The following is a 27,607-nucleotide window of genomic DNA, read 5'->3' as shown; positions in this document are numbered from 1 at the left end:
TATATTTAATTGTATTTGTATATTCTCTAATATTCCCTGATATCCCTTGTATATTCCTTGTACAATATGCATTGAATATCCATTCTAGCCTACTGAACATCCCATAATAGTCTCCATTCTACTATTGGTCGAGACCTTGGTGCCAGGCTGCCATACCCCCCAGACCCAGTTCAAACGTACCGCTCAACATGTACGAACAAGTCCTAGTTCCGCGTAGGAATCTGGCTACCGCACCACTAACGGTACTATTTGTTCATAGTGCGTATATATACTGCGCTACTAAAGTAGGACTTCCTTTTCAGTCCAGTTTCTTACCCTCCAATAGAGTGACAGACGTAAAGCCTCCCCGCGACTCCACGTGTGGGAGTAAGGCCAAGTTCGGCCTACCATCGGTATTGAGACATCGTGTATATTAATATTTGAATAGTCATATTTGGCACTATATCGTCGAGTTGGACGTAGTCTATTAAGCTAATAATAGTCTGTTAATATATAGTGCTTCGTGCGGTGAGAATACTACCGTAGTCAGCACCCCATCGTTTCGGGCAGAAAACTGGCTGCTTATCAAGGATGATCGACCCCATGTGAGATTGCACCCGAGGAGCCCCAGAGCCGACGAGCGAGTGGACCTGTATACCGGATTATTCTACCGACGACAGCCCGCCTTCCCAGGCACGGATTATGCTTTGTATACGTTGATTATTCCATGGATAAAGACCCCCGACACCGCCGTGTGTTGGAACCCCCCCCCTGGAGAGGACGCAAGGTGAGGAGACGCTCTGCAAGACGAGGTCGCTTCACGTCTCTCCTCCGTGGACCGGAGGACGCCGGCCCACAAAGAGTCCATCTGCTTTCATCTGCGGTCCAAGGATCGCCGGCGCATTGAACGGCACTACAGTGGGTTCACCTGGGATACCCTTGGCCGGATGAGGCAGCCGGACTCTACCCCCCCCCCCTTCCTACTGCTGTCGGCTTACAAGCGACCGGATTAACCCCCCCTAGTGTATCCAGCCTATAATCATTAAAGTATCATTGCTGTTATTCCTTAACTATTCCAGGTCGTATATGTACCACCTGCGCCTTCAGAGATTGGACATTCTCTATTGATATACCGACGAATACTCTTGCCATAAAAGTGCATACTAATTCCCATTCATAAATGTGATTGATTTGATTAAGTGCTTGCTCTACACACCATCGCTGTGTAGAAATAAAGACCTATTTCTAATTCGTACATTTGTGTTGGATCCGTTTCATCTACGTGACAGTGTTCATCATAATATATTTATGCCGAGTACTGGGTGGCCGAATATTAAGTACAAAGGTAGTGGTAGTAAGTATCATATCTAGTAATACAGTCAGGGAATTGTACCCCTCAGTTAGAATTGGTCCTTCGAGCCGGAGGGTAATTAGTGTAATATTAATATAGTGTTATTAATATTGAAATGGCCTATGATGAACACTCCACGAAACGATCCTCCTAACCAACGCCCGCAGCGCGAACGACGGCTCCCTCAGTACTTAGAGGCTTACGCTGTCAGTCAACAACCTAGTCTTCTACTAACAGTAAACGCGGTAAAACTAGAAAGTAAAAGTATGTCTAACCCCAACGCCCAGACTACCCCGACCATAGAGGCCCCTACGGGTTCTAATGTAACTGACCAAGTTCACGGTGGGGACCAGTGGGAACCAGACATGACTTCACACCCCGCCAGTACTGAAGAAGTAGTCCCCGATGAGTCCCGGGAGGAATACAACGCTACCGAGAGAGAACTCGGCACGGAAGAAGACGGGGAGAGCACCGTGGAGATAGAGCTCCAAGGCTCCGCAAGGAGTACCCCGAGGGAAGGCTCCCCTATACAACCGCCTTCTCCCAGCGAGGCAGAGAGGACCCTACAGCAGGCCTTCCTCATCAGCCTGAACGCCGCTGCTGAACGCGACCGACTGCAGATCCAGCAGCGGAGCGAAGAAGAGCATATACGTCTAGAAATAAGACGCATTCAGAGGGAAGAGAATGTGGCCCGAGACCGAGCAGACAGCCAGCGAGCAGCTGCTGGTGCTCTACGGGACGCAGAGCGCGACAGACAGCAAGCGCAACTAATAGAACAGCTGATCAGACGGACAACACCCTCTCCCTCCGCCAGAGGCTCCAGGAACTCGTCTAGACACACCTCCAGGGCGGCATCCCCTAGCCGAGTAAACAACCCTGAACTTGACCAACAGACGAGGTCTATACCCCCCACAGACCACCTCCCCCCCACCGGTCCAAGCGAGACCTAGCAACCGGGAAGGAGCAGCATATCCTGTGGAGAGGCTAAACCAGAGACTACAAGCACTGGATGACCTAACTGAAGACGAAGAGGAAGAGGAGGAGAACCACGCCCGACGACAGCACAGTACTCTACCGGACCAGGAGGTCCGGTACAGCCCAGGCTATACTCCCGCGGAGCTGCGCTACAGACCCCCGACTCTATACCCGGGTGAGCACGACGCACGACCCGCACCGAGGAACAGCACCTGGACAAGCGGGCCATGGTACACTGCCGGTACCAGCCCATACCAAGGTGCGGGAGGAGACTCGCCTAGGAGGCCTCTCCCCCAACGCTCGCCGATGTATCCACAGTCAGCGTCATACATTGGCACGCCTATGGTACCCGACTTCACCCAAGAGAACCGGGCCCAGTATACAGAACTCCGCATGTGTCTGGAGACCATGTTGGTGGATGTATTTGATGAACGCCACAAATACGCCATCCTACTGAAGCACTTAAAGGTACCCCGCGCACATAATATAGCGCTCGCCTACGCGACTTCCACCACCCCATACACAGCAGCGCTGGTAGCATTGGACCAGAGGTATGGGCGCATATGGGATTACGTGATCCAGGAGATCCGACACATCGACCGCTTACCCCCAGCAATAGACAATCGAGCACTGGACGACCTGTCCATCAGAGTGCAGTCCCTGGTAGGGATGTTGGGAGCGCAGAGAGAGAAGGGGAGGCATGAACTTTACGCCAACTCAAATGTGGAAAGGATCTTGGAGAAGCTGCCGCCCGCTCGACAGGAGCGTTTTAGGCGGCAGAGAGACCACCGAGACCCGAATGGCCCCGAACCGAACCTCCTCGATCTAGCAGACTTCCTGGCGAGAGAAGTCAGCAGCCTACGGCTAGATACATTCGGACGGAGCACCCCTGGCTCCAGAGAAGGAACCAGACGACTAAATGATGGAAGAAGATCGGTGACTGTGATGCACCAATCGGAGTCAGTACCGAGCAGCAGGAGCCACAGTACCCCCTCCAGAACGGAGAAGTGGAAGATAGTGTGCCCCTACTGTGAGAAAGAACACTGGCTAGCGCAATGTGACTCCTTCCCCAAGCTGAACGCGGAGGAAGCAAGTCAATGGATAAAGTCCAACAAGCGCTGTTTTCGCTGTGCGCGCTCACACATGGCAGCCGAATGCCGCTTAAAGAAAAGGTGCACCAAGTGCGATGGAGCCCATCTGGACATACTTCACGACAGTAACAGACGGCGCCCTTCACCCGCACCATCCAGCAGCAAAGCGAGCGTCATGTACATCGATCCCGCCAGCAGCAGTGGAGCCCGAGTACTCCTAAAAGTAGTGCGTGTGACACTAAGCTACCAGAATAAAGTCCTGGACACTTACGCCGTCCTCGATGACGGGTCAGAGAAGACCCTTCTGCTCGCCTCCGCTGCGGCCCAGCTAGGGCTGCGGGGAAGCGAAACCCAAATGACAATTCGGACAATAAGACGAGATTTGAAGACGATAAAGGGCGAGAATGTCTCATTCTCTATCGCAGCAAGCGGCCAGCCTGAGCGACGGTACCAGATTACAGACGCTTTCACCAGCCAAGAAATAGGACTGTCGCGGTACACATACCCCGTCGCCAAGCTGATGGAGAAATATGCACATCTGCGCAAGTTACCGATCCCGCTCATAGACAATGCTATGCCGACCCTGTTGATAGGCTCCGACCATGCAGACCTCATTGTCCCGATAGACCGGGTTCATACCGGACCCCGAGGCTGTCCTGCAGCAGTCGAGACCCGTTTGGGATGGACTCTCCAAGGCCCGCTCGCCAAATCTCTCAACCGAAGTACAGCCACTAGATGTCTCCACTCCCGAGTCACAGAGGGAGAAACCGCACTCCTGCAACACGTAGAGCGGTTATGGACCTTGGAACAAATGCCCTTTAAGAACGGAAAGAAAGACATTCGCTCTAAAGACGACATTTACGCCATTCACCTCCTCGAGACAGGGACCAAGAGAGTCCCGGTCAACGGCGTGTTGAGATACGCCACGCCACTCCTGCGGCGAGAAGGAATGCCTACTTTCCACGCCAAGACAGACGCCACAGAACGGTACCTGCTGAACACGGAGCGGCGCTTAGCCAAGAACCCCGCCCAAGAGAGTGTATACCGCGCTGAGATTGAGAAGCTCATCACAGCGGGACACGTCACAAAGATGGACATTAAAGAGGCTGACCAGACCACTGAATCGTGGTACGTGCCTCACCACAAGGTCCATCACAACGGTAAAGACCGCATAGTATTTAACTGCAGCTACCAGATCGGATCCCAAATTCTGAATAAAGAGTTACTGCCCGGTCCCACACTCGGCCCCTCCCTACTCGGCGTTCTACTCCGCTTCCGCCAGGAAAAGGTGGCCATCAGCGGGGACATTAAAGGAATGTTCCTGCAGGTGAGATTAGTAGAGGAGGACAAGCCCCTGTTACGGTTCCTATGGAGAGAGAAGCCAGGAGATGAGCACCCAGCCATCTACCAATGGGAAGTCCCCCCCTTCGGAACGACGTGCAGCCCCTGCTGTGCTACATTTGCACTACAGAAACATGTAGCAGAGGACCCAGCAGCGGACGAAGAGGTCCGACACAGCGTAAAGAACAGCTTCTACGTAGACAACTGTCTACAAAGCCTTTCAACCCAGGAAGAAGCCGAGGCTCTCCTGATTAAACTCCGCGCCTCATTGATCAAAGGCGGCTTTGATCTCAGGCAGTGGGCCAGCAGCGATCCGCAAGTACTGCGCAGCCTCTCCTCCGAGGACAAGGCAGCCAGCAGCGAGACCTGGATGGCTACAATCCCGGGAGAAGCCCAGGAGATGACCCTGGGATTGGTGTGGCGATTCAAAACAGATTCGCTTCACTACAGACACAAGCCCCTGACTACGGAGCAGGGAAGGCCGGCGGCGGCGCCGACCACCAGACGGAGTGTGTACACAACACTCGCCCGACAATATGACCCGCTAGGATGTATTCTACCGTACACCACCAGGGCAAAAATGATTGTACGAGCATTGTGGGACAAGGACCAGGGCTGGGACGACCCCATTCCCGCACACCTTGCATCCACCTGAAGAGAGTGGGAGATGGAGCTCCACTCACTCCCAGGCGTTAATATGCGCCGAAGCTACTTCCCACCCACGGTGAGGCCAGAGACATGTAAAATGGACTTACACGTCTTCAGTGACGCCTCAGAGGTCGCATACGGATCAGTAGCCTACTTGCGGGCCCAAGAAAAGGGGGGAGAGATCTACACAGCATTTGTCCTCGCCCGCTCGAGAATAGCCCCACGCAAGCAACAATCTATCCCACGTCTAGAGCTCTGCGCAGCCCTAGCCGGAGCGCACCTAGCCACGCTCATCCAACGTGAGCTCACCATACCGGTGTCTAGAACAATCCTGTGGTCAGATTCCACGACAGTACTCGCCTGGATCAAATCGGACTCATGCAAGTACAAAGTCTTCGTGGGAGTCAGAGTCACCGAGATTCAAGACTTAACCGAAGAGTTAACCGGAGAAACTGAGTGGCGCTACGTTGATACAAAACAGAACCCAGCTGACGTCATCACCCGGGGAATGCCCCTAGATGACCTCACCCGTCGCAATGTCTACAGTGACGGCCCCGCATCCCTAAGACTCCCGGAAGGACAGTGGCCCATGCCTATCCCGAGGGAAGCAAGTCCAGAGGAGGTGGAAAATAAGAAGTCTGTGTTCTGTGGATTGAGCACCGTAGCCTCCACCGACCCTAACATAGACGATTGCACGTCCATAGAGAGTGCACAACAAAGAACATTCCTGCGGTACCACCCGGAGTGCAAGTCCCCCGCTGATATGTCAGCAGCTAACTACGAGGAAGCAGAATTGCTTCTACTGCAGCGAGCCCAGAGAGACTCGTTCCCCGATGAATTGGCCTGTCTACAGGGAGGAAAGCCCGTCCCATCCGACAGCAGATTAATTCATCTGGCCCCCGAGAGCGACGCTCATACCCTCATCAGAGTGGGTGGTCGCCTACGCAGAGCCCCCAATCTACCGGATGACATTAAATACCCGATCGTATTGAACAGCCGACACAAGGTCACAGAGCTGATTATAAAGAAATACGATGAGGATGTACATCACGCAGGAGCAGAAAGAGTCTTCGTCGTTACTGGATCCTACAAGGAAGAGAGGCGGTACGACGCTTCCAGCGAACATGTCTAGACTGCCGCAAGTGGCGCGCGCAGCCCAGCATACCAAGGATGGCTGACCTTCCTCCATGTCGCCTCCGAATCGGTGACAAGCCATTCCACTCAACGGGTATGGACTGCTTTGGCCCGCTGCACATAAAGAAAGGAAGAGGAACCGAGAAGCGGTCGGGTATTGTATTCAAATGCATGACCACCAGAGCGATACACATCGAGCTTCTCCCGACCATGAGCACAGACTCATTCCTTATGGCCTTCCGTAGATTCACATCACGGAAAGGAAGACCGTCTACCCTATTGTCCGATCATGGGACAAACTTCAAAGGCGGCGAAAGAGAGCTGAGAGAGAGCTTCCAAGCTATGGGCCCAGAACTTAAGACCCACCTCGCTCCAGCACAGGTTGATTTCCAATTCAACCCCCCAAACGCACCCCACTTCGGTGGCACTTGGGAACGAGAAGTGCGCTCCATAAAGACAGCCCTGTACGCAGTACTTGGGGCCCAGACTGTGGCGGAAGAAGTCCTAATGACAGTCCTCACGGAGATTGAGGGAGTACTTAACTCGAAGCCCCTCGGATATGTCTCCAGTGATGTGGCGGATATCGACCCAGTTACCCCCAACACACTCCTGATGGGGCGGCTAGATCCCGCATTACCCCAGACAATGTACCGGCCTGAAGAAGCGAACGGCCGACGAATGTGGAGGTACAGCCAAGTATTAGCCGACAAGTTTTGGAGCAGTTTCCTACTGCACTACCTACCGTCTCTACAGACCCGCCAGAAGTGGGTAAAGGAGAGAGACAATTTGACAGAAGGAACAGTCGTCATGATTATTGATCAATCACTGCCCAGAGCTATGTGGCCGGCCGGCCGCGTAAGCAAAGTGATCACCGGTGCCGACGGCAAGGTCCGAGCAGCTGAAGTGCTTGTCCAGGGTCGCACTTACACCCGTCCCGTGGCGAGGCTCATAGAACTGCCCCGACTCCCAGACACAATCGATGATGACCATGACCCTATAACCCTATGACTTTGTGAAGTTGACTGACCCCTACAGCAAACCCTTATGTGTAAATAGACAACGCGATTAATCTGTCTCTGCTTAACTGATTAGGTCTGGGACCAATCAGGGGGTGGCTGTTGTGAAGGGCCAGATTAAACCGAATATATATATTTATTATATATATATATTTAATTGTATTTGTATATTCTCTAATATTCCCTGATATCCCTTGTATATTCCTTGTACAATATGCATTGAATATCCATTCTAGCCTACTGAACATCCCATAATAGTCTCCATTCTACTATTGGTCGAGACCTTGGTGCCAGGCTGCCATACCCCCCAGACCCAGTTCAAACGTACCGCTCAACATGTACGAACAAGTCCTAGTTCCGCGTAGGAATCTGGCTACCGCACCACTAACGGTACTATTTGTTCATAGTGCGTATATATACTGCGCTACTAAAGTAGGACTTCCTTTTCAGTCCAGTTTCTTACCCTCCAATAGAGTGACAGACGTAAAGCCTCCCCGCGACGCCACGTGTGGGAGTAAGGCCAAGTTCGGCCTACCATCGGTATTGAGACATCGTGTATATTAATATTTGAATAGTCATATTTGGCACTATATCGTCGAGTTGGACGTAGTCTATTAAGCTAATAATAGTCTGTTAATATATAGTGCTTCGTGCGGTGAGAATACTACCGTAGTCAGCACCCCATCGTTTCGGGCAGAAAACTGGCTGCTTATCAAGGATGATCGACCCCATGTGAGATTGCACCCGAGGAGCCCCAGAGCCGACGAGCGAGTGGACCTGTATACCGGATTATTCTACCGACGACAGCCCGCCTTCCCAGGCACGGATTATGCTTTGTATACGTTGATTATTCCATGGATAAAGACCCCCGACACCGCCGTGTGTTGGAACCCCCCCCCCCTGGAGAGGACGCAAGGTGAGGAGACGCTCTGCAAGACGAGGTCGCTTCACGTCTCTCCTCCGTGGACCGGAGGACGCCGGCCCACAAAGAGTCCATCTGCTTTCATCTGCGGTCCAAGGATCGCCGGCGCATTGAACGGCACTACAGTGGGTTCACCTGGGATACCCTTGGCCGGATGAGGCAGCCGGACTCTACCCCCCCCCCCCCTTCCTACTCCTGTCGGCTTACAAGCGACCGGATTAACCCCCCCTAGTGTATCCAGCCTATAATCATTAAAGTATCATTGCTGTTATTCCTTAACTATTCCAGGTCGTATATGTACCACCTGCGCCTTCAGAGATTGGACATTCTCTATTGATATACCGATGAATACTCTTGCCATAAAAGTGCATACTAATTCCCATTCATAAATGTGATTGATTTGATTAAGTGCTTGCTCTACACACCATCGCTGTGTAGAAATAAAGACCTATTTCTAATTCGTACATTTGTGTTGGATCCGTTTCATCTACGTGACAGTGTTCATCATAATATATTTATGCCGAGTACTGGGTGGCCGAATATTAAGTACAAAGGTAGTGGTAGTAAGTATCATATCTAGTAATACAGTCAGGGAATTGTACCCCTCAGTTACACCCTGTATATTCCTTGTACAATATGCATTGAATATCCCTTTAGTCTACTAAACAGCCCATAATAGTTTCATTCTACCATTGGACGAGAACCTGGCGCCAGGTTGCCATACCCCTAGGTCCAAGTTCAATCGTGCCGCCTAACATGTCGTGGCAAGCCCCGGTTCCGCGCAGGAATATGTCGGGCGAAATACGAATGGTACTATTTGTTCATAGCGCATATATATATGGCGCAAGTAAAGTAGAACTTTCTTTTAGTCCAGTTCTTTACCCTCCAACAGAGTGACAGACGCAAAGCCTCCCCACGACGCACGTGTGGTGTAGTAAGGCCTACTTGGCCCAGAATAGGCATTGAGATATCGTGTAGATTAATAGTTGAATAGTCATAGTTTGGCACTATACCGTCGAGTTGGACGTATTCTATTAAGCTAATAATAGTCTATTTATGTATGGTGCATCGTTCGGTTAGAGTTCTAAAGTTATCAGTACCCCCATCGTTCCTGACGTTATCTGGACGCTTAACCAGGCTGGTCAGACCCCTAGTGGTGATTGCATCCGAGGAGCTCCGGGCCAAGAGCGACTGGACCTGTATATTGGATTACTCTACCCGGACGACGGCGAGCCTTCCACGGCTTGGATTATGCTTTGTGTGCTTTGATTATTCCATGGATAAAGGCCAACACTGCGGAGTGTTGGAACTACCCCCCGGAGAGGACTCCAGGTGAGACGGCGCTCGACACCAGTGAGGTCGCCTCACGTCTCTCCGTTGTGGACCGGCAGCTACCGTCCACAGAGGGTCCAGCTGTATTCGTCTGCGGTCCGAGGTTCTGTGGGCACCGTGTCCAAGACTTTGGATTCTCCCAAGACACCGTCGGCCAGATGGGATACCGCCAGCGGCTTCTCTAACCCCCCCCTCCTACTGTCTTACAACCAGCGGGACCCCCCCCCCCCCTTAGTGTATCCAGCTATAATCATTTAAGTACCATCGCTATCGTTTCCTAAATATTCCAGGTTGTATACTTACTCCCTGCGTAACCAGAGATTGGACATTCAATGTTGATTTACCTACGAATACTCATTTGCCATAAAAGTGCATATTTCATATTTCAAATCATAAATGTAATTAAGTGATCGTTGTATACACCTTTTGCTGTATTAAACCTTCGATTTGGTACATTTGTGTGGATTCGTTTCATCAGGTGGGAAAGTGTTCATCATACTTATATCTTGTACTGGGTGGCCAGAAGTTAAAGTACATGAGGTAGTGGTATTAAATATCATATCTAACAATACAGTCAGGGAATTGTACCCCTCAGTTACAATTGGTCCTTCGAGCCGGATGGTAACTAGTGTAATATTAATATAGTGTTATTAATATCGAAATGGCCTATGATGAACACTCCACGAAACGATCCTCCTAACCTAGAACGCCCGCGGCGCAGACGACAGACACCTCAGTACTTAGAGGCTTACACTGTCAGTCAACTACCTAGCCTTCGACAAACGGTAAACGCGGTAAAAGTAGAAAGTAAAATTATGTCTGACCTTAACGACCAGGTTTCCCCGACCACAGAGGCCCTAGTAGGTCCTAATGTAACTGACCAAGCTCACGGTGGGGACCAGGAGGGAATTGACATGCCTTTACCCCCCGCCACTACCCAAGAAGTAGTCCCCGACCAGCCCCGGGAGGAAGACAACCCTACAGAGAGAGAACTCTGTACGGAAGAAGAGGAGGAGAGCGCCGAGGAACTAGAGCTCCAGGACTCCCCAACGAGTACCCCCAGGAGCGGCTCACGCAGGAGCGGCTCACCTCCACAACCGCCTTCCCCCAGCGAAGCGGAGAGGATACTACAACAGGCGTTCCTCGTCAGCCTGACAGCCTCTACCGAACGCGACCGACTCCAAGCGCAGATGCTTAGCGAGCGCGAACACCTCCAAGCACAGCAACGGAGCGAAGAACAGCGCACACGCCTGGAGATGAGACGCTTCCAGACAGAAGAGAATATGGCAAGAGACCGGGCCGACGCCCAGCGTGCCGCTGCCGGTGCCCAAAGAGACGCAGAGCGCGACAGACTACAAGCGCAACTAATAGAGCAGCTGATCAAAAGGACAACTCCCTCTCCCTCCGCCAGGGGTTCAAGGAACTCGTCGAGACAACAGTCAAGGGCAGCGTCACCACAACGAGCAAGCGACCCTGAACTTGACCAACAGACCGAGTCTAGACCCCCCGCAGACCCCCTTCCCATACCGGTCCAAGCGAGACCCAGCTACAAGGAAGGAGCGGCATACACTGCGGAGAAGCTAAATAAATGATTACAGGATCTGGAGGATCTGATAGAGGAAGAAGAGGGAGAGGAGGAGAACCAAGCCCGACGACAGCACAGTACTCCACCGGACCAGGAGGTCCCATACAGTCCAGGCTATACCCCCGCGGCGCTGCGCTACAGACCCCCCGACTCTATTCACGGGTGAGCACGACGCACGACCAGCCCCGAGGAACAGCACCTGGACCAGCGGGCCATGGTACCCTGCCAGTACCAGCCCACAGCGAGGCGCAAGAGGGGACTCGCCCAGGAGGTCTCTCCCCCAACGCTCGCCGATGTATCAGCCATCCACGGCGTCATACAATGCCACGCCGTCATTCCCAGACTTCGCCTATGAGAGTCGAGCACAGTACATGGAGCTCCGGATGTGCTTAGAGACAATGATGGTGGATGTCGCTGATGAACGCCACAAGTATGCAATATTACTGAAGCACCTGAAAGTACCGCGAGCGCACAATATAGCGCTAGCCTATGCTACCTCTTCGACTCCATACACAGCGGCCCTTGCAGCGCTGGATCAGAGATATGGACGTATATGGGATTACGTAATCCAAGAGATAAGGCATATTGACCGCCTACCCCCAGCCACAGACAATCGCTCACTAGACGACCTGTCAATCAAAGTGCAGTCCCTGGTAGGGATGCTGGGAGCGCAACGGGAGAAGGGCATGCATGAGCTATACGCCAACTCTAACGTCGAGAGGATTTTGGAGAAGCTGCCACCCGCAAGACAGGAGCGCTTTAGGTGGCAAGAGGGATTACCGGGATCCCAACGGCCCCGAGCCATCCCTCCTTGATCTAGCCGACTTCCTGGCGAGAGAAGTCAGCAGCTTACGACTGGACACCTTCGGGCGGAGCACGCCAAGCTCCAGAGAGGGACCCAGGAGAATAAATGATGGAAGAAGATCGGTGACTGTCATGCACCAATCAGAGTCAGTACCGAGCAGTAAGAGTCACAGCACCCCCTCGAGAAAAGAGAAGTGGAAGATAGCGTGTCCCTACTGTGAGAAAGAACACTGGCTGTCACAATGTGACCTATTCACAAAGATGAATGCAGAAGAAGTGAGTCAATGGATAAAGTCCAACCGGCGCTGTTATCGATGTGCGCGGCCCCACATGGCAGCCGAATGCCGCCTAAAGAAAAGGTGCAGCCGGTGCGATGGAGCCCATCTAGATATACTACACGAAAGTAACGGAAGACGGCCTATACCTGCACCACGGAGCGGCACCAAGGCAAGTGTCATGTACATTGACCCCGCCAGCAGCAGCGGAGCCCAAGTGCTCTTAAAGGTAGTCCGTGTGACATTGAGCTACCAAGATAAAGTCATGGACACTTACGCCGTCCTTGATGACGGGTCAGAGAAGACCCTTCTGCTCGCCTCCGCTGCGACCCAGTTGGGACTGCGGGGGAGCAAGAACGAAATGACTTCGGACAATAAGAAGAGATTTAAAGACGATAAAGGGCGAGAATGTCTCCTTCACCATCGCAGCCAACGGGCAGCCAGAGCGACGGTACAAGATCACAAATGCTTTCACCAGCCAAGAAATAGGACTATCGCAGTACACCTACCCTGTCACCAAGTTGATGGATAAATATGTGCACCTGCGCCAATTACCTATCCCGCTCATAGACGGCGCTACCCCGACCCTGTTGATAGGCTCCGACCATGCAGAACTCATAGTCCCGATTGACCGGGTCCATACAGGCCCCCGAGGCTGTCCTGCAGCAGTCGAGACCCGCCTAGGGTGGACCCTACAAGGCCCCCTCGCTAAATCTCTCAACCGAACAGCAGCCACTAGCTGCTTCCACTCCAGAACGACAGAAGAAGACACCACTCTCCTGCAGCATGTCGAGAGGCTATGGACCCTAGAGACAATGCCCTTTAAGAACGAAAAGAAAGATATTCGCTCTAAAGAAGACATTTACGCCATCAACCTACTCGAGCAGGGGACAAAGAGAGTCACAGTCGGCGGAGTGATGAGATACGCAACTCCACTCCTGAGGCGAGAGGGAATGCCCACCTTTCACGCAAAGAAAGACGCCACGGAGCGCTATCTACTGAACACAGAGCGGCGCCTAGCCAAAGACCCCGCTCAAGAGAGTGTGTACCGAGCTGAGATTGAGAAGCTAATCACAGCGGGACACGTAACAAAGATTGACATTGAAGAGGTCCAACACAGTGTGAAGAACAGTTTCTACGTGGACAACTGTTTACAAAGCGTCTCGACTCAAGAAGAAGCCGAGGCTCTCCTAATCAAGTTACGCGCCTCCCTGATCAAAGGCAGCTTTGATCTCAGGCAGTGGGCCAGCAGTGACCCGCACGTATTGCGCAGCCTCTCCTCTGCGGACAAGGCTGCCAGCAGCGAGACCTGGATGGCGACAATCCCAGGAGAAGCCCAAGAAATGACACTAGGACTAGTCTGGCGCTTCAAAACAGACTCGCTCCACTATAGACACAAACCCTTGGCTCCAGAGCAGGGAAGGTCGGCGGCGATACCGACCACCAGACGGAGTGTGTACAGAACACTCGCCAGACAATATGACCCGTTGGGATGTATTCTACCTTACACCACCAGGGCAAAGATGATTGTACGAGCACTATGGGACAAGGACCAGGGCTGGGACGACCCAATACCCGCACACCTTGCCTCAACATGGAGAGAGTGGGAGACGGAACTCCGCTCACTCCCAGGTGTCAATATACGCCGCAGCTACTTCCCATCCACAGTGAGGCCAGAGACATGCGAGATTGAGCTACACGTCTTCAGCGACGCCTCCGAAGTAGCCTACGGATCGGTGGCCTACTTGCGTGCCCAAGAGATGGGAGGAAAGATACACACTGCTTTCATCCTGGCCCGCTCAAGAATAGCCCCACGTAAGCAACAATCTATCCCACGTCTAGAGCTCTGCGCAGCCCTCGCAGGAGCGCATCTAGCCACGTTAATCCAACGTGAACTCACCATCCCGGTGCATAGAACAATCTTGTGGTCAGATTCCACGACAGTACTCACATGGATCAAGTCCGATTCATGCAGATACAAAGTCTTCGTGGGAGTCAGAGTCACAGAGATTCAAGAGTTAACAGAAGAAGCAAGCTGGCGGTATGTGGACACCAAACACAACCCAGCTGACGTCATCACCCGGGGAATGTCTCTGGATGACCTAACCCGTCGCAACATCTACAGTGACGGACCAGCATTCCTCAAGCTCCCGGAAGGAGATTGGCCTACGCCCACCCCGAGGGAAGCAAGTAACGAGGAGGCTGAGAACAAGAAACCTATGTTCTGTGGACTGAGCACTGTCGCCTCCACAGACCCCAACATAGATGACTGCATTACCCTAGAGAGTGCGCAGCAAAGAACATTCCTGCGGCACCACCCAGAGATTCAGTCCACCACTGACATGTCAGCAGCTGACTACGAAGAAGCAGAACTTCTTCTACTACAACGAGCCCAGAGAGACTCGTTCCCCGATGAGCTAGACTGTCTACAGGGAGGAAACCCCGTCCCATCAGACAGCAGACTGATTCACCTGGCACCAGAGAGTGACGCCCATAATCTCATCAGAGTGGGTGGTCGCCTGCGGAGAGCCCCCGATCTACCAGATGACATTAAGTACCCGATCGTCTTGAACAGCCGACACAAGGTCACAGAGCTGATCATAAAGAAATACGACGAGGATGTACACCACGCAGGAGCAGAGAGAGTCTTTGCGGAGATCAGACGTCGTTATTGGATATTGCAAGGGAGAGAAGCAGTACGGCGCTTCCAGCGAACCTGTCTAGACTGCCGTAAGTGGCGCGCGCAGCCTAGCATACCACGGATGGCTGACTTACCCCCCTGTCGCCTCCGAATCGGCGACAAGCCATTCCACTCCACAGGCATGGACTGCTTTGGCCCGTTGTATATAAAGAGAGGAAGAGGCACCGAGAAGCGGTGGGGTATTGTATTCAAATGCATGACCACCAGAGCGATACATATCGAGCTCCTTCCGACCATGAGCACAGACTCATTCCTTATGGCCTTCCGGAGATTCACATCACGGAAAGGAAAACCGTCTACATTGTTGTCTGATCACGGGACCAACTTCAAAGGCGGAGAAAGAGAGCTGAGAGAGAGCTTCCAAGCTATGGGCCCAGAACTTAAGACCCACCTCGCTCCAGCCCAGATTGACTTCCAGTTTAATCCCCCGAACGCACCCCACTTCGGTGGAACCTGGGAACGAGAAGTACGTTCTATAAAGACAGCCCTGTACGCCGTACTCGGAGCCCAGACTGTGGCGGAGGAAGTCCTAATGACAGTCCTCACGGAGATCGAGGGAGTATTGAACTCAAAGCCCCTCGGTTACGTCTCCAGTGATGTAGCAGATGTCGACCCAGTCACCCCCAACACACTCCTAATGGGGCGGCTGGACCCCGCGCTACCCCAGACAATGTACAGGCCCGAAGAAGCGAACGGCCGAAGAATGTGGAGGTACAGCCAAGTACTAGCTGACAAGTTTTGGAGCAGCTTCCTACTTCACTACCTACCGTCTCTACAGACCCGCCAGAAGTGGGTAAAAGAGAGAGACAATTTGACAGAAGGAACAGTCGTCATGATTATTGACCAGTCACTACCCAGAGCTATGTGGCCGGCTGGCCGCGTAAGCAAAGTGATCACCGGTGCCGATGGCAAGGTCCGAGCAGCTGAAGTACTCGTCCAAGGGCGCACCTACACACGTCCCGTGGCGAGGCTCATAGAACTGCCCCGACTCCCAGATACTATCGATGATGACCATGACCCTATGACTTTGTGAGTTGACTGACCCTTACAGCGGACCTTGAGTGGTAGACAGTGCGGTTAATCTGTCTCTGCTTAGCTAATTAGGTGGGACTAATTAGGGGGCGGCTGTTGTGAAGGATCAGATTAAACCGAATATGTATATTTATTTATATATATATATTTAATTGTATTTGTATATCGTTTGATATCCCCTGTATATTCCTTGTACAATATGCATTGAATATCCCTTTAGTCTACTAAACAGCCCATAATAGTTTCATTCTACCATTGGACGAGAACCTGGCGCCAGGTTGCCATACCCCTAGGTCCAAGTTCAATCGTGCCGCCTAACATGTCGTGGCAAGCCCCGGTTCCGCGCAGGAATATGTCGGGCGAAATACGAATGGTACTATTTGTTCATAGCGCATATATATATGGCGCAAGTAAAGTAGAACTTTCTTTTAGTCCAGTTCTTTACCCTCCAACAGAGTGACAGACGCAAAGCCTCCCCACGACGCACGTGTGGTGTAGTAAGGCCTACTTGGCCCAGAATAGGCATTGAGATATCGTGTAGATTAATAGTTGAATAGTCATAGTTTGGCACTATACCGTCGAGTTGGACGTATTCTATTAAGCTAATAATAGTCTATTTATGTATGGTGCATCGTTCGGTTAGAGTTCTAAAGTTATCAGTACCCCCATCGTTCCTGACGTTATCTGGACGCTTAACCAGGCTGGTCAGACCCCTAGTGGTGATTGCATCCGAGGAGCTCCGGGCCAAGAGCGACTGGACCTGTATATTGGATTACTCTACCCGGACGACGGCGAGCCTTCCACGGCTTGGATTATGCTTTGTGTGCTTTGATTATTCCATGGATAAAGGCCAACACTGCGGAGTGTTGGAACTACCCCCCGGAGAGGACTCCAGGTGAGACGGCGCTCGACACCAGTGAGGTCGCCTCACGTCTCTCCGTTGTGGACCGGCAGCTACCGTCCACAGAGGGTCCAGCTGTATTCGTCTGCGGTCCGAGGTTCTGTGGGCACCGTGTCCAAGACTTTGGATTCTCCCAAGACACCGTCGGCCAGATGGGATACCGCCAGCGGCTTCTCTAACCCCCCCCCCTCCTACTGTCTTACAACCAGCGGGACCCCCCCCCCCCCCTTAGTGTATCCAGCTATAATCATTTAAGTACCATCGCTATCGTTTCCTAAATATTCCAGGTTGTATACTTACTCCCTGCGTAACCAGAGATTGGACATTCAATGTTGATTTACCTACGAATACTCATTTGCCATAAAAGTGCATATTTCATATTTCAAATCATAAATGTAATTAAGTGATCGTTGTATACACCTTTTGCTGTATTAAACCTTCGATTTGGTACATTTGTGTGGATTCGTTTCATCAGGTGGGAAAGTGTTCATCATACTTATATCTTGTACTGGGTGGCCAGAAGTTAAAGTACATGAGGTAGTGGTATTAAATATCATATCTAACAATACAGTCAGGGAATTGTACCCCTCAGTTACAATGACCCTAGGAAGGACATTTAAATATAAATATAAAGTCTATTCCTAAATACCAAAAAATACATATATACCAAAATTACAAAATTACCAGAAACAAAACACATCTTGCCCCTAGTTTCTAGGGCTAAATAGATAAGCCCCTTACCGTATTTACAAAACAAAAATTCTCATATGAGCAATCTTGGAAAACCATACCTCTTACATAAAAACAATCATAATTAATCATGAAATAATGATGGTGAAAGGCACTCAAAGGAAACAGGTTAACACGTTCTCTTCATTCATTCCTCTTGGTTCAATGCAATTGAACCAAGGGGGACTCAAAATGAAAGGCAGGTGTTTGTGTTTCTGTAGGTAGTGGGAAGCTATGTCGCGGTACAGAGGGTGTGGCCATGAAGCGAGTGGTCGAGAAGAGCCCTGGAAAACTGCTGGTCAAGATGCCCTTTGGCAAGGGAGAGTCCAGTGTTGCAGCTGCAACCACATCCTCTACGGTAGGATTAGTTGATTTGGTTTGTTTTTCTTTCCTTCCTCTGTAGTTTTCTCTACTTTGGTTGCTAAATGTTGATGATGATCATGTATAAATGAATGATGATGATGATGTAGAGGCTTGCACAATCATCATATTAAAAATAACTAGGAGGGCATACCCATCTGGTTAAGATTGGCTATATACACACATAATATGAACCTTGTGTTAGGGATATATATATAGGGATATATTTCATTCCTGTGATGGAGCTATGACACCTCACTAGAATTTACCTCAACTTTGGAATTGCTGTCTGATAGCTGTGCACACTGCTCACTCACTGAACCACTGGAATGTGTCTGTTTATGACAGCCTACAATAGCCTACAAATAGCCTGCTGTTCTGTGTGGGAGAGTGGGTCAGATTGGAACATAAAGGAGGGTCATTGATCTCCAGGGGGCTAAGCACCACAGAGTGACTTACTGATGGAGTGAGTTAATTAGTGGTAATGATGATGATGATAATTGTTTTCATTCTGATTATTCCACTCTAGGCACAAGTAGTAGTTGCTACTAAGTCCCCCCCTGGCCGGAAGAGGAAGTCCGAGCAGCAACTTCCTGCCACATCACAGACCGCTCCCAAGAAGCGTGGCAGAAAGCCGGCCTCCACCTCAACAACGCCCTCGTCTGCTGCTGCTGCTGCTGCTGCTGCTGCTGCTGCTGCTGCTGCTGCTGCTGCTGCTGCTACTGCTGCTGCTGCTGCTGCATCACCATCATCCACAGCGGCAACAGGAGTGTCTGGAAGCTCGTCTGCCAGTAGCTATGCAGCGGCAGCCATCTTGGCGGCGGAAGCAAAGAGGAGGGCAGTAAAGGAGGCTACCAAACCTGTCATCCACGAAACAGCCCTGCCAATCAAAAAACGCAAAACCAGAGAGACACTGGAAGAAACGGAGACTCCGGTTATAATCTCTGCTCCACCTGTGGATCTACCCGTGGCTCCACCTGAGGCTGGGGGACGGGCTGGAGGAGAGGGGGAGGGGCGAGGAGGAGGAGCCTTAGAGGTAGCAGGGGGAGGAGGGGTGAAGGCATGGTTGAGTGAGCCTCATCCCACCACCTCCTTGGAGCAGAGCCAGGCACAATCACATAAGCAGCTTCCTGGTTCAGAAGAAAGCCAATCAAAAGGGCATAAGCAGCTTCCTGGTTCAGAAGAAAGCCAATCAAAAGGGCATAAGCAGCTTCCTGGTTCAGAAGAAAGCCCATCAAAAGGACACAAACAACTTCCTGGTTCAGACGAGAGCCAATCACATGGACACAAGCTGCATAAAGGCTGGAAGCACAAGGAGAAACCAGTGATCCAAGCCGGGGAGGGAAGAGTAGGGGAGAGAGAGGGAGGAGGAGGGGAGAGAGAGGGAGGAGAGGAAGGGAGCAGCAGCAGCCCCTCAAAAAGCCACAAGAGGAAAGAGCACATTCCACACAAACACCCTCACCACCACCATCATCACCACCACCATCGCCATCAACAGCCCTCTTTTCCTTCCTCCTCAGATCAGCCTCCTTTTCCTTCTCCTCTGACCTCCAGACACCCAACACCCTCAGCCCAATCACACCCCAGGCCTGAGACCCAGCTCCGCCCCCAAACCCAGCCCCGCCCCCAGTCTCCTCCCCAGTCTCTGCCCCAGCAACGGCTCCAACATACCCAGCAAGTATCAGCCAAGCCCCAGTCCGTACCCCAGTCTAGACAAGCCCAGCCCCTCTCTCAGCCTCAGGCACAGCTTCCCCTGGTCCAACAACCATCCCAGCAACGTCCTCAACCAACCCAACCCCAGCTGCAGCCTCAAACTCACCATGTCCCGGTTCAGGCCCAGGCCCAGTCTCGGTACCCAGCAGTCCTGCCACAACCCTCCCTGCACAGGCTCCCTCAACTATCCCCATCCCACACCCAGCTCAGAGAGTCTCAACCCCACACCCAGCTCAGAGAGTCTCAACCCCACACCCAGCTCAGAGAGTCTCAACCCCACACCCAGCTCAGAGAGTCTCAACCCCACACCCAGCTCAGAGAGCCCCAGCCCCAACCCCACACCCACCCTATGCAGCCCCAGAGAGCCCAGCTCCAGCCTATACATCAATCCCGACCCCAAGCCCAGCCCCACCAAGCAGCACCTCCACCCCAGTCCCAACCACAGCCTCAACGGCTCCAGATATATCCTCAGCCCTCCCAGTTAAGAAACCCACCACCACCCCAGTCCTCCCAACCCCAAACACACCCACCAACCCAAGCCCAACCCCAAGCAAGATACCCATCACCTCCCCCCACTCAGCCTCCTCAACCTCAATATAAGCCCCAACTGATGCACTCTCTTCCCCAACTTACACCCTCCCAGCCCAGGCCTCAGCACCCACAACCCCCCTTCCAGCCTCCTCAAACCCACGCCTCTCCCTGCCTAACCAGAACAACCACATCCCCGGCTCCAGGCCACCACCAGAGTGAGCAGCCCCAGGATCTCAGCACCTCGCGGCCCAGCCGAGGAAGCCTGCCATCGGGCAGGGAAGGCTTCAGAGAGGGGGTGAGGGTGGATGTAGTGAGAGGAGGGGAGGCTCCAGGGGCAGCAGACAGCAGAGAATCATTAGGAGGGTCTAATAATGCCTCCAGAGCCCCCACAACCACCACAGTGTCTGGGCCCACTGGGCCTGGTATTGAAGGCAGAGTGAGGCACTGGGCTGAGGTGGAGGCAGCAGGGGACAGCAGGGATCTCAGAGACATCGTGCCCTCGTCAGCCGTGCCCCGGCCCAGCCGAGAGGAGACCGTTGAGTCACGGACTGTCGTCAGCGAGAGGATCAGCTGATCTGCTGATGGACAGGCTGGCAAACCGATTGACTGATTGATTGGATCTGATTTTAAGAGGAGTTGGGTGGGGGGTGGGGTTTGTGGAGGTAAAGCATTTTACGTTTTCAGAAGGAAGGGTTGTAGCATGGATCCGATAGAACTGTCGATGCTTCTAGAGAGATATCGTTCATGTTTGTTCTACTCTATCTATTTCTATCTGAATGTAGTGTCAAGCCTTCCTGAACAGGTTCCACCAGGCAGGAAGAGACAGTCTGGGGAGGTGGGGATGTCTTTTTATAGGAAAATTATAAAAACGTGTGTATGTATATAATCAAAAGGCAGCTGTTGTGTCCTGTTTGTTTGTGTGGGTGGGCTAGTTTGGAGCTAAATAACTGTTTAATAACAACACATACCCTGAACCAAACGTTGCTTCCGGAGATATTTACCTTTTTTAATTTTAACATTTTGATTGAATGTTTATTTCTGTTGTATAGCTTTAAACCCCAAAATGTACTGACAGTCCCTTTCTAAAAGAGTCCCTTACTCTTGCTATTATTCAGTGATGGTCACTTATTCAAAGCCCAGCTTTTGTTGTTGACGGTCCCTTTTTAAAACCACAGCAATTATTGAGTGACAGTCCCTCATTCAAAGCTTTAAGGAGATTGGAAAGACAGCAGTTTCAACTGATGCTTGGCTCAGTTCCAGTCTTGTGTTTAGTGCTACTGTATGTTTGGAAAGTTGGGACCCATGACTTTTCTCCTGACAAATAATGTTGTCCTCTCCCAGAGTCCACCAGAGGTACACAACCACAGGTAGTGTAAGACTAGAGCCAGAGGAACGCAACCTAGAGAGACCAGTAAGACTAGAGCCAGAGGAACGCAGCCTAGAGAGACCAGTAAGACTAGAGCCAGAGGAACGCAGCCTAGAGAGACCAGTAAGACTAGAGCCAGAGGAACGCAGCCTAGAGAGACCAGTAAGACTAGAGCCAGAGGAACGCAGCCTAGAGAGACCAGTAAGACTAGAGCCAGAGGAACGCAGCCTAGAGAGACCAGTAAGACTAGAGCCAGAGGAACGCAACCTAGAGAGACCAGTAAGACTAGAGCCAGAGGAACGCAACCTAGAGAGACCAGTAAGACTAGAGCCAGAGGAACGCAACCTAGAGAGACCAGTAAGACTAGAGCCAGAGGAACGCAGCCTAGAGAGACCAGTAAGACTAGAGCCAGAGGAACGCAGCCTAGAGAGACCAGTAAGACTAGAGCCAGATGAACGCAACCTAGAGGGACCAGTAAGACTAGAGCCAGAGGAACGCAACCTAGAGAGACCAGTAAGACTAGAGCCAGAGGAACGCAACCTAGAGGGACCAGTAAGACTAGAGCCAGAGGAACGCAACCTAGAGAGACCAGTAAGACTAGAGCCAGAGGAACGCAACCTAGAGGGACCAGTAAGACTAGAGCCAGAGGAACGCAGCCTAGAGAGACCAGTAAGACTAGAGCTAGTCACAGTTTGAAAAATGAATCGTTGAAAATATATTAGAACGTATTAGAACAAATATATTAAAATGCTTTGCCAACGCTGTTGATGATACATTCATGCCAATAAAATGTAGTGCATGGGGGGGGGGGGCGGTAATGAGAGCTGTGTTCTCTGTATGATTCACCTGAAACGGAGTTGTGTTCTCTGTAAGATAGCCTGGTGTTGTAAGGTAGCCTGGTGTGTCGTAAGCTAGCGTGGCGTGTCGTAAGGTAGCCTGGTGTCATAAGCTAGCCTGGTGTGTCTTAAGCTAGAAGGTAGCCTGGTGTGTCATAATCTAGCCTGATGGTATCGCTTTAGAGCCTTTTCTGCCTAATTCCATAGAGATGGTTAATATAGAACAGTAGGTGATAAGACAGAGGTATTGGTTTATGTATAGATAGCCGAGGAGGATTGGTAGGTGAGACACTATCCATGCGGTCTGAGGAGGATCCAGTAGGAGTGGTAGGTGAGGCAGACTATCCACATGGTCTGAGGAGCCAGTAGGAGTGGTAGGTGAGACAGACTATCCATGCGGTCTGAGGAGGATCCAGTAGGAGTGGTAGGTGAGGCAGACTATCCATGTGGTCTGAGGAGGATCCAGTAGGAGTGGTAGGTGAGGCAGACTATCCATGTGGTCTGAGGAGGATCCAGTAGGAGTGGTAGGTGAGACAGACTATCCATGTGGTCTGAGGAGCCAGTAGGAGTGGTAGGTGAGGCAGACTATCCATGTGGTCTGAGGAGGAGCCAGTAGGAGTGGTAGGTGAGACAGACTATCCATGTGGTCTGAGGAGGATCCAGTAGGAGTGGTAGGTGAGGCAGACTATCCATGTGGTCTGAGGAGGAGCCAGTAGGAGTGGTAGGTGAGACAGACTATCCATGTGGTCTGAGGAGGATCCAGTAGGAGTGGTAGGTGAGGCAGACTATCCATGTGGTCTGAGGAGCCAGTAGGAGTGGTAGGTGAGACAGACTATCCATGTGGTCTGAGGAGGATCCAGTAGGAGTGGTAGGTGAGGCAGACTATCCATGTGGTCTGAGGAGCCAGTAGGAGTGGTAGGTGAGGCAGACTATCCATTTATTGAACACAGAATAAAGTAAACGTCAGTAGTCTGAATCAGTGCAGTTGACGCAAACAAAATCACCAGCCAGTAGTGTCACCAGACCTTTTGTAGTAGTGCTCAAGTTAAATTCCTTTAGCCCCCGTAGAAATCCCCCCCCCCCCCCTCCCCAATGCAATTCTTACAGAAATGTAAAAAGTGGTCAAAAATTGTTTGATTTTGCACCAAATCTGTCTACCAAATGGTATCAACAACAAAATTGCTACAACAACTTATGAGACATACCGGTAATTGAACATGGCAATGGCTATCATTATACATGGATATAATGTCACAAGCTTTATAGATATAATAATCTGAATAGGCAAGATTCAAAACATGTTTATTGCACATTAATAAACATAAAACATACAGTGCTGCATCTTAAAATGATTCCTTAGGGTCCCATCTTTCCAATGCTGTATGGCACTTGCATGTGACCCCTACTGCTGACTTTGACCTTAACCATGGAACCACCTTGAAAAAGTCTTGGTTAATGAGCCCTTTAATGAGCTTTTGTTAGTACATTTCCCACTCTCTGAAGATAGTTGTCCTCCCCCCCCCCCCCTAGTTAAAACTCTGGCTACGACCCTGCCATCAGCTATATTCCAATACAGACAGAATTTTGAATAGACAAATATTCTAATAACCATGCCCATCCCTACAACCAGGGGCGGTGTTTGTTTCTCAGAATGGAGAAGGATCTGTGGTCACTCTTCAGATAAGCTGTCGGGTATTTGGTTTTTTAAACCCTTGTATCAAAGTCACATGACAACACTGGTGTGGGTAGGCCTGGGCTAAATCTTTTTCAATAATGCTTTCTAATATTTAAACTTTAGGGCCGTTTGATTCATCTCACCACACACTCACAAAGCCTCAAAAGCGGCACATCGCTTGAAAACTGAGATGAATCAAATGCTAATGGGGTTTTTGTTTTCTAAATGTTCAACATGTAGTGAGCTTGTTGTTCCTACGTGAGCTCATAGAGATGCAGCCCATAATAACTTCCATATAGACTGGTTGTTTTAGTGTGGTGACCTTGGTGAAATCTACCTTCCAAAGGCACCAAACTTACTTAACACGTTGTGTCTTGTGTTTGTCAGCCGCTGTTGAGTTGTTTTCATATAGAACATTATTTCTAATACGCAGCAACATGTTTGTTTCCTAGTTGTTGTTTTTTGTTTGTTTTCAATTGTTTGTTTGTCTCCTAAACGTCCTGGTTCAGATCTGACTCTAAACGGGGCAAAAACAACAACAAAAACAACTCCCACCATATTGCATGTTCAGGAGTTTAGTGCCTAGAATATGGTTTGTCTTGCCAGAACAACCACAGCCCGGAGGTGTGGATAGACGTAGATGTGTGTGATGACGTCATAGTTGCTCATGGCGAGAATACCTTTAGTTGGTTTTTTTTCTGACCAACGTCCACTCTGGTCAGCTGGAACTCTGCAAGGGTTAACAGCTCAGACAGAAGGTGTTTGTAATTATTATTATTATTATTATTATTATTATTATTATTATTATTATTATTATTATTATTATTATTATTATTATTATTATTATTATTATCCCTTTTTGTTATTTTTTTTCTTTTTGACCCAAACGACATGAAGTCAGTTGTTAACCCCTTGATGACTCTGTGTCTGAGCAGGGGTCTGAGAGGAGAAGGTGTTTCGTGAGAAATGTCTGAATTAATTGTAGCCGACACTCAACTAACGCACAAGCACTTCCAGAAGTAACCCCCCTGCCCTCCGAACTAGAAACACTTTAGCCTGGTTTCTGCTAGAGGGCCAAACAGGGGTAACCAAGGCTTGTTTAACGTTTGTCACACAGTCTCCCCCCAAAACATGTATGGGATTATTTTGTAGTCAACAGAGATGTCTGCAAAAGTCACTCTGTGCCTGGCTCTATTAAGTTTGGTTTTATTAAGCCTGATTTTATCAAGCCTGGTTCTATTAAGCCTGGTTTTATTAAGCTTGTTTTTATTAAGCCTGGTTTTGTTGAGCCCTGGTTGGCGCTGCAGTGGATAAGTAGCTAATGTTTTTGTACTCAGTGTTTGAGTCTAAACCATGTACTCTTGCATGCCACAGTTACTGATTTGTATGTGGTAGTGTCTTTTTCTAATGTAACATGATATGATGGTATGTTATTTTAACCATGCACCAATATCTTAGACATGTAACCACCTGCTGATGTTTGGGAGTGTGTGTGTGTGTGTCTGTCTTGACCCTGTTATACCAGAATAATTGATAGCGATCTTATTTTGGTATTTTGGTACATCAGTATGTGTTGCTCCTGTATGAGTTAATACACATCTACATTGTCTTCCCATAGAAGCCCCCGCTGGCATCGGAAATGAGCGTTCTTGAGTTGCCAACTGAAATAAGGGTTAAAGCCTTACATTTTAAATATTATTCTGTTCCTGAACAGGCACTTGTCACCTTAGGAGTTTCTGGATCATTATGTCACTTAATGCCCCAGTCTCTTTCATCTAGGTCCTACCCCTATATAATATAACTCTACTCTTATATAATAGAACTCTTGGGGCACTACACATTGATGACTAGAGGAGTTTTCTTCCTATTCTAGAGGTGAATAAAGCTAAACTATCTGTGATAATGGCAACAAAACTTTTTGTGACTACAGAGTATATTGACCGTTGAAAGGGTTAAATGAGCCAGTAGATGACCTGTGTCATTCTAGAACATGTGCTGTTGATCTCCAGCAGTCAGATTGGGGCTTTAAAGTTGAAAGCGTATGTATTTTTTTCTTTCTCTTTTTTTTGTTCTGGTTGTGTGTCCAGAACAAATTGAGACCACTGGCACTTAAACACAACACTCACTTTCTCTGCTCTAGCCTCAGATGTAGGTAAGACTAGCGTAGTCAGACCGGCTCAGTCTACAACATCTGATCATTTCTTTGCGTGATTGATACAACGTGGGGTATTTTTTTTTGCAACAGATGAAAACAGATATGCAGCCACCTCAACCAGGAGACACCAAGAATTCACTCTGCAGAAAGTCTGCATGCAAAAAAATTTAAAGCACACGATTAAGACTGAGCAAAGACGCTCATGGAAAAGTGAAAACAGAGATGGTTCTATGGCGGCCAGCAGGCGTCACAATTAAACGTTATGGCTTTAAATGATCAACGGTGTGTTTGCATTATTAGCATTTTTAATGAAATCAACAGATGCAGTAGACAGCCTAATGCTAGCTGCTAGCTAGGAATGCTAACTGTGTTAGGTTTAAACGAGAAATACTAACTGCTAGCTTGGTTTAAATGCGGAATGCTAACACTGTGTTAGGTTTAAACATGGAATGCTAGCAGCATTAGGTTCAAATGAAGAATGGTAGCTTGGTTTAGATGAGTGTTGGCAGCATTAGGAAGAAATTAGGATTGCTAGCCTGGTTTAAATGAGGAATGCTAACTGCTAGCTTGGTTTGAATGAGGAATGCTAACAGTGCTAGCTTGGTTTAAACAAGGAATTCTAACAGTGCTAGCTTGGTTTAAATAAAGAATGCTAGCAGCGGAATGTTAACAGACTAGTGTAACCGAGAGATTTGAACCTGTGACCATAGGATCCACAGGCAGCCGCACTGGGAGCATGTCTATGTTCCCCGGGTCCTATGTTCTCCGGGTTCTATGTTCCCCGCTTTGATTGATTGAAAATTTTAGACCACCAGCCCTGATTCCAAACTCTAACCTTAACCAGTTCGAAAGAGGGCCTAAGCTTAACCAGTTAGAAACAATGCGGACATTAATAATTAATAAAATTATTAAAATTAATACAATTTTCAATCTATTAATCAATCAAGCGGGGAACATAGGACCCGGGGAACATGGGACCCGGGGAACATAGGGATGATCCCCACAGGGTTTAAACAAAAGATGCTAACAGTGCTAGCTTGTTTCAATGATAAATGCTAACACAGTGTTAGGTTTAAAATCCCCCCAAAAAGGGCCACATATTTTATACAACTGCATGGTGTGTATAGAATACAACTGATAACATCCACATTATTT

The 27,607-nt window shown here is 49.9% G+C and overlaps 1 protein-coding gene across 1 annotated transcript in view; it reads left to right on the top strand.

Annotated features, from left to right (window-relative positions):
• Window positions 1-21,039, top strand: part of mecp2 (methyl CpG binding protein 2) — a 60,099-nt gene extending 39,060 nt beyond the window's left edge. Inside the window, exons 5-6 of the mRNA XM_084333404.1 lie at window positions 18,038-18,174; window positions 18,706-21,039. Of these exons, the coding sequence (XP_084189530.1) occupies window positions 18,038-18,174; window positions 18,706-20,994 (2,426 nt within the window). The 3' untranslated portion in view covers window positions 20,995-21,039. The remainder of the gene's footprint in view (window positions 1-18,037; window positions 18,175-18,705) is intronic.
• Window positions 21,040-27,607: the final 6,568 nt, after the last annotated feature.

This window comes from Notolepis coatsorum (assembly GCF_963971535.1).
Source record: "Notolepis coatsorum genome assembly, chromosome: 17".
Classification (NCBI taxonomy): domain Eukaryota; kingdom Metazoa; phylum Chordata; class Actinopteri; order Aulopiformes; family Paralepididae; genus Notolepis; species Notolepis coatsorum.
This window is presented reverse-complemented; position numbering and strand designations above follow the sequence as displayed.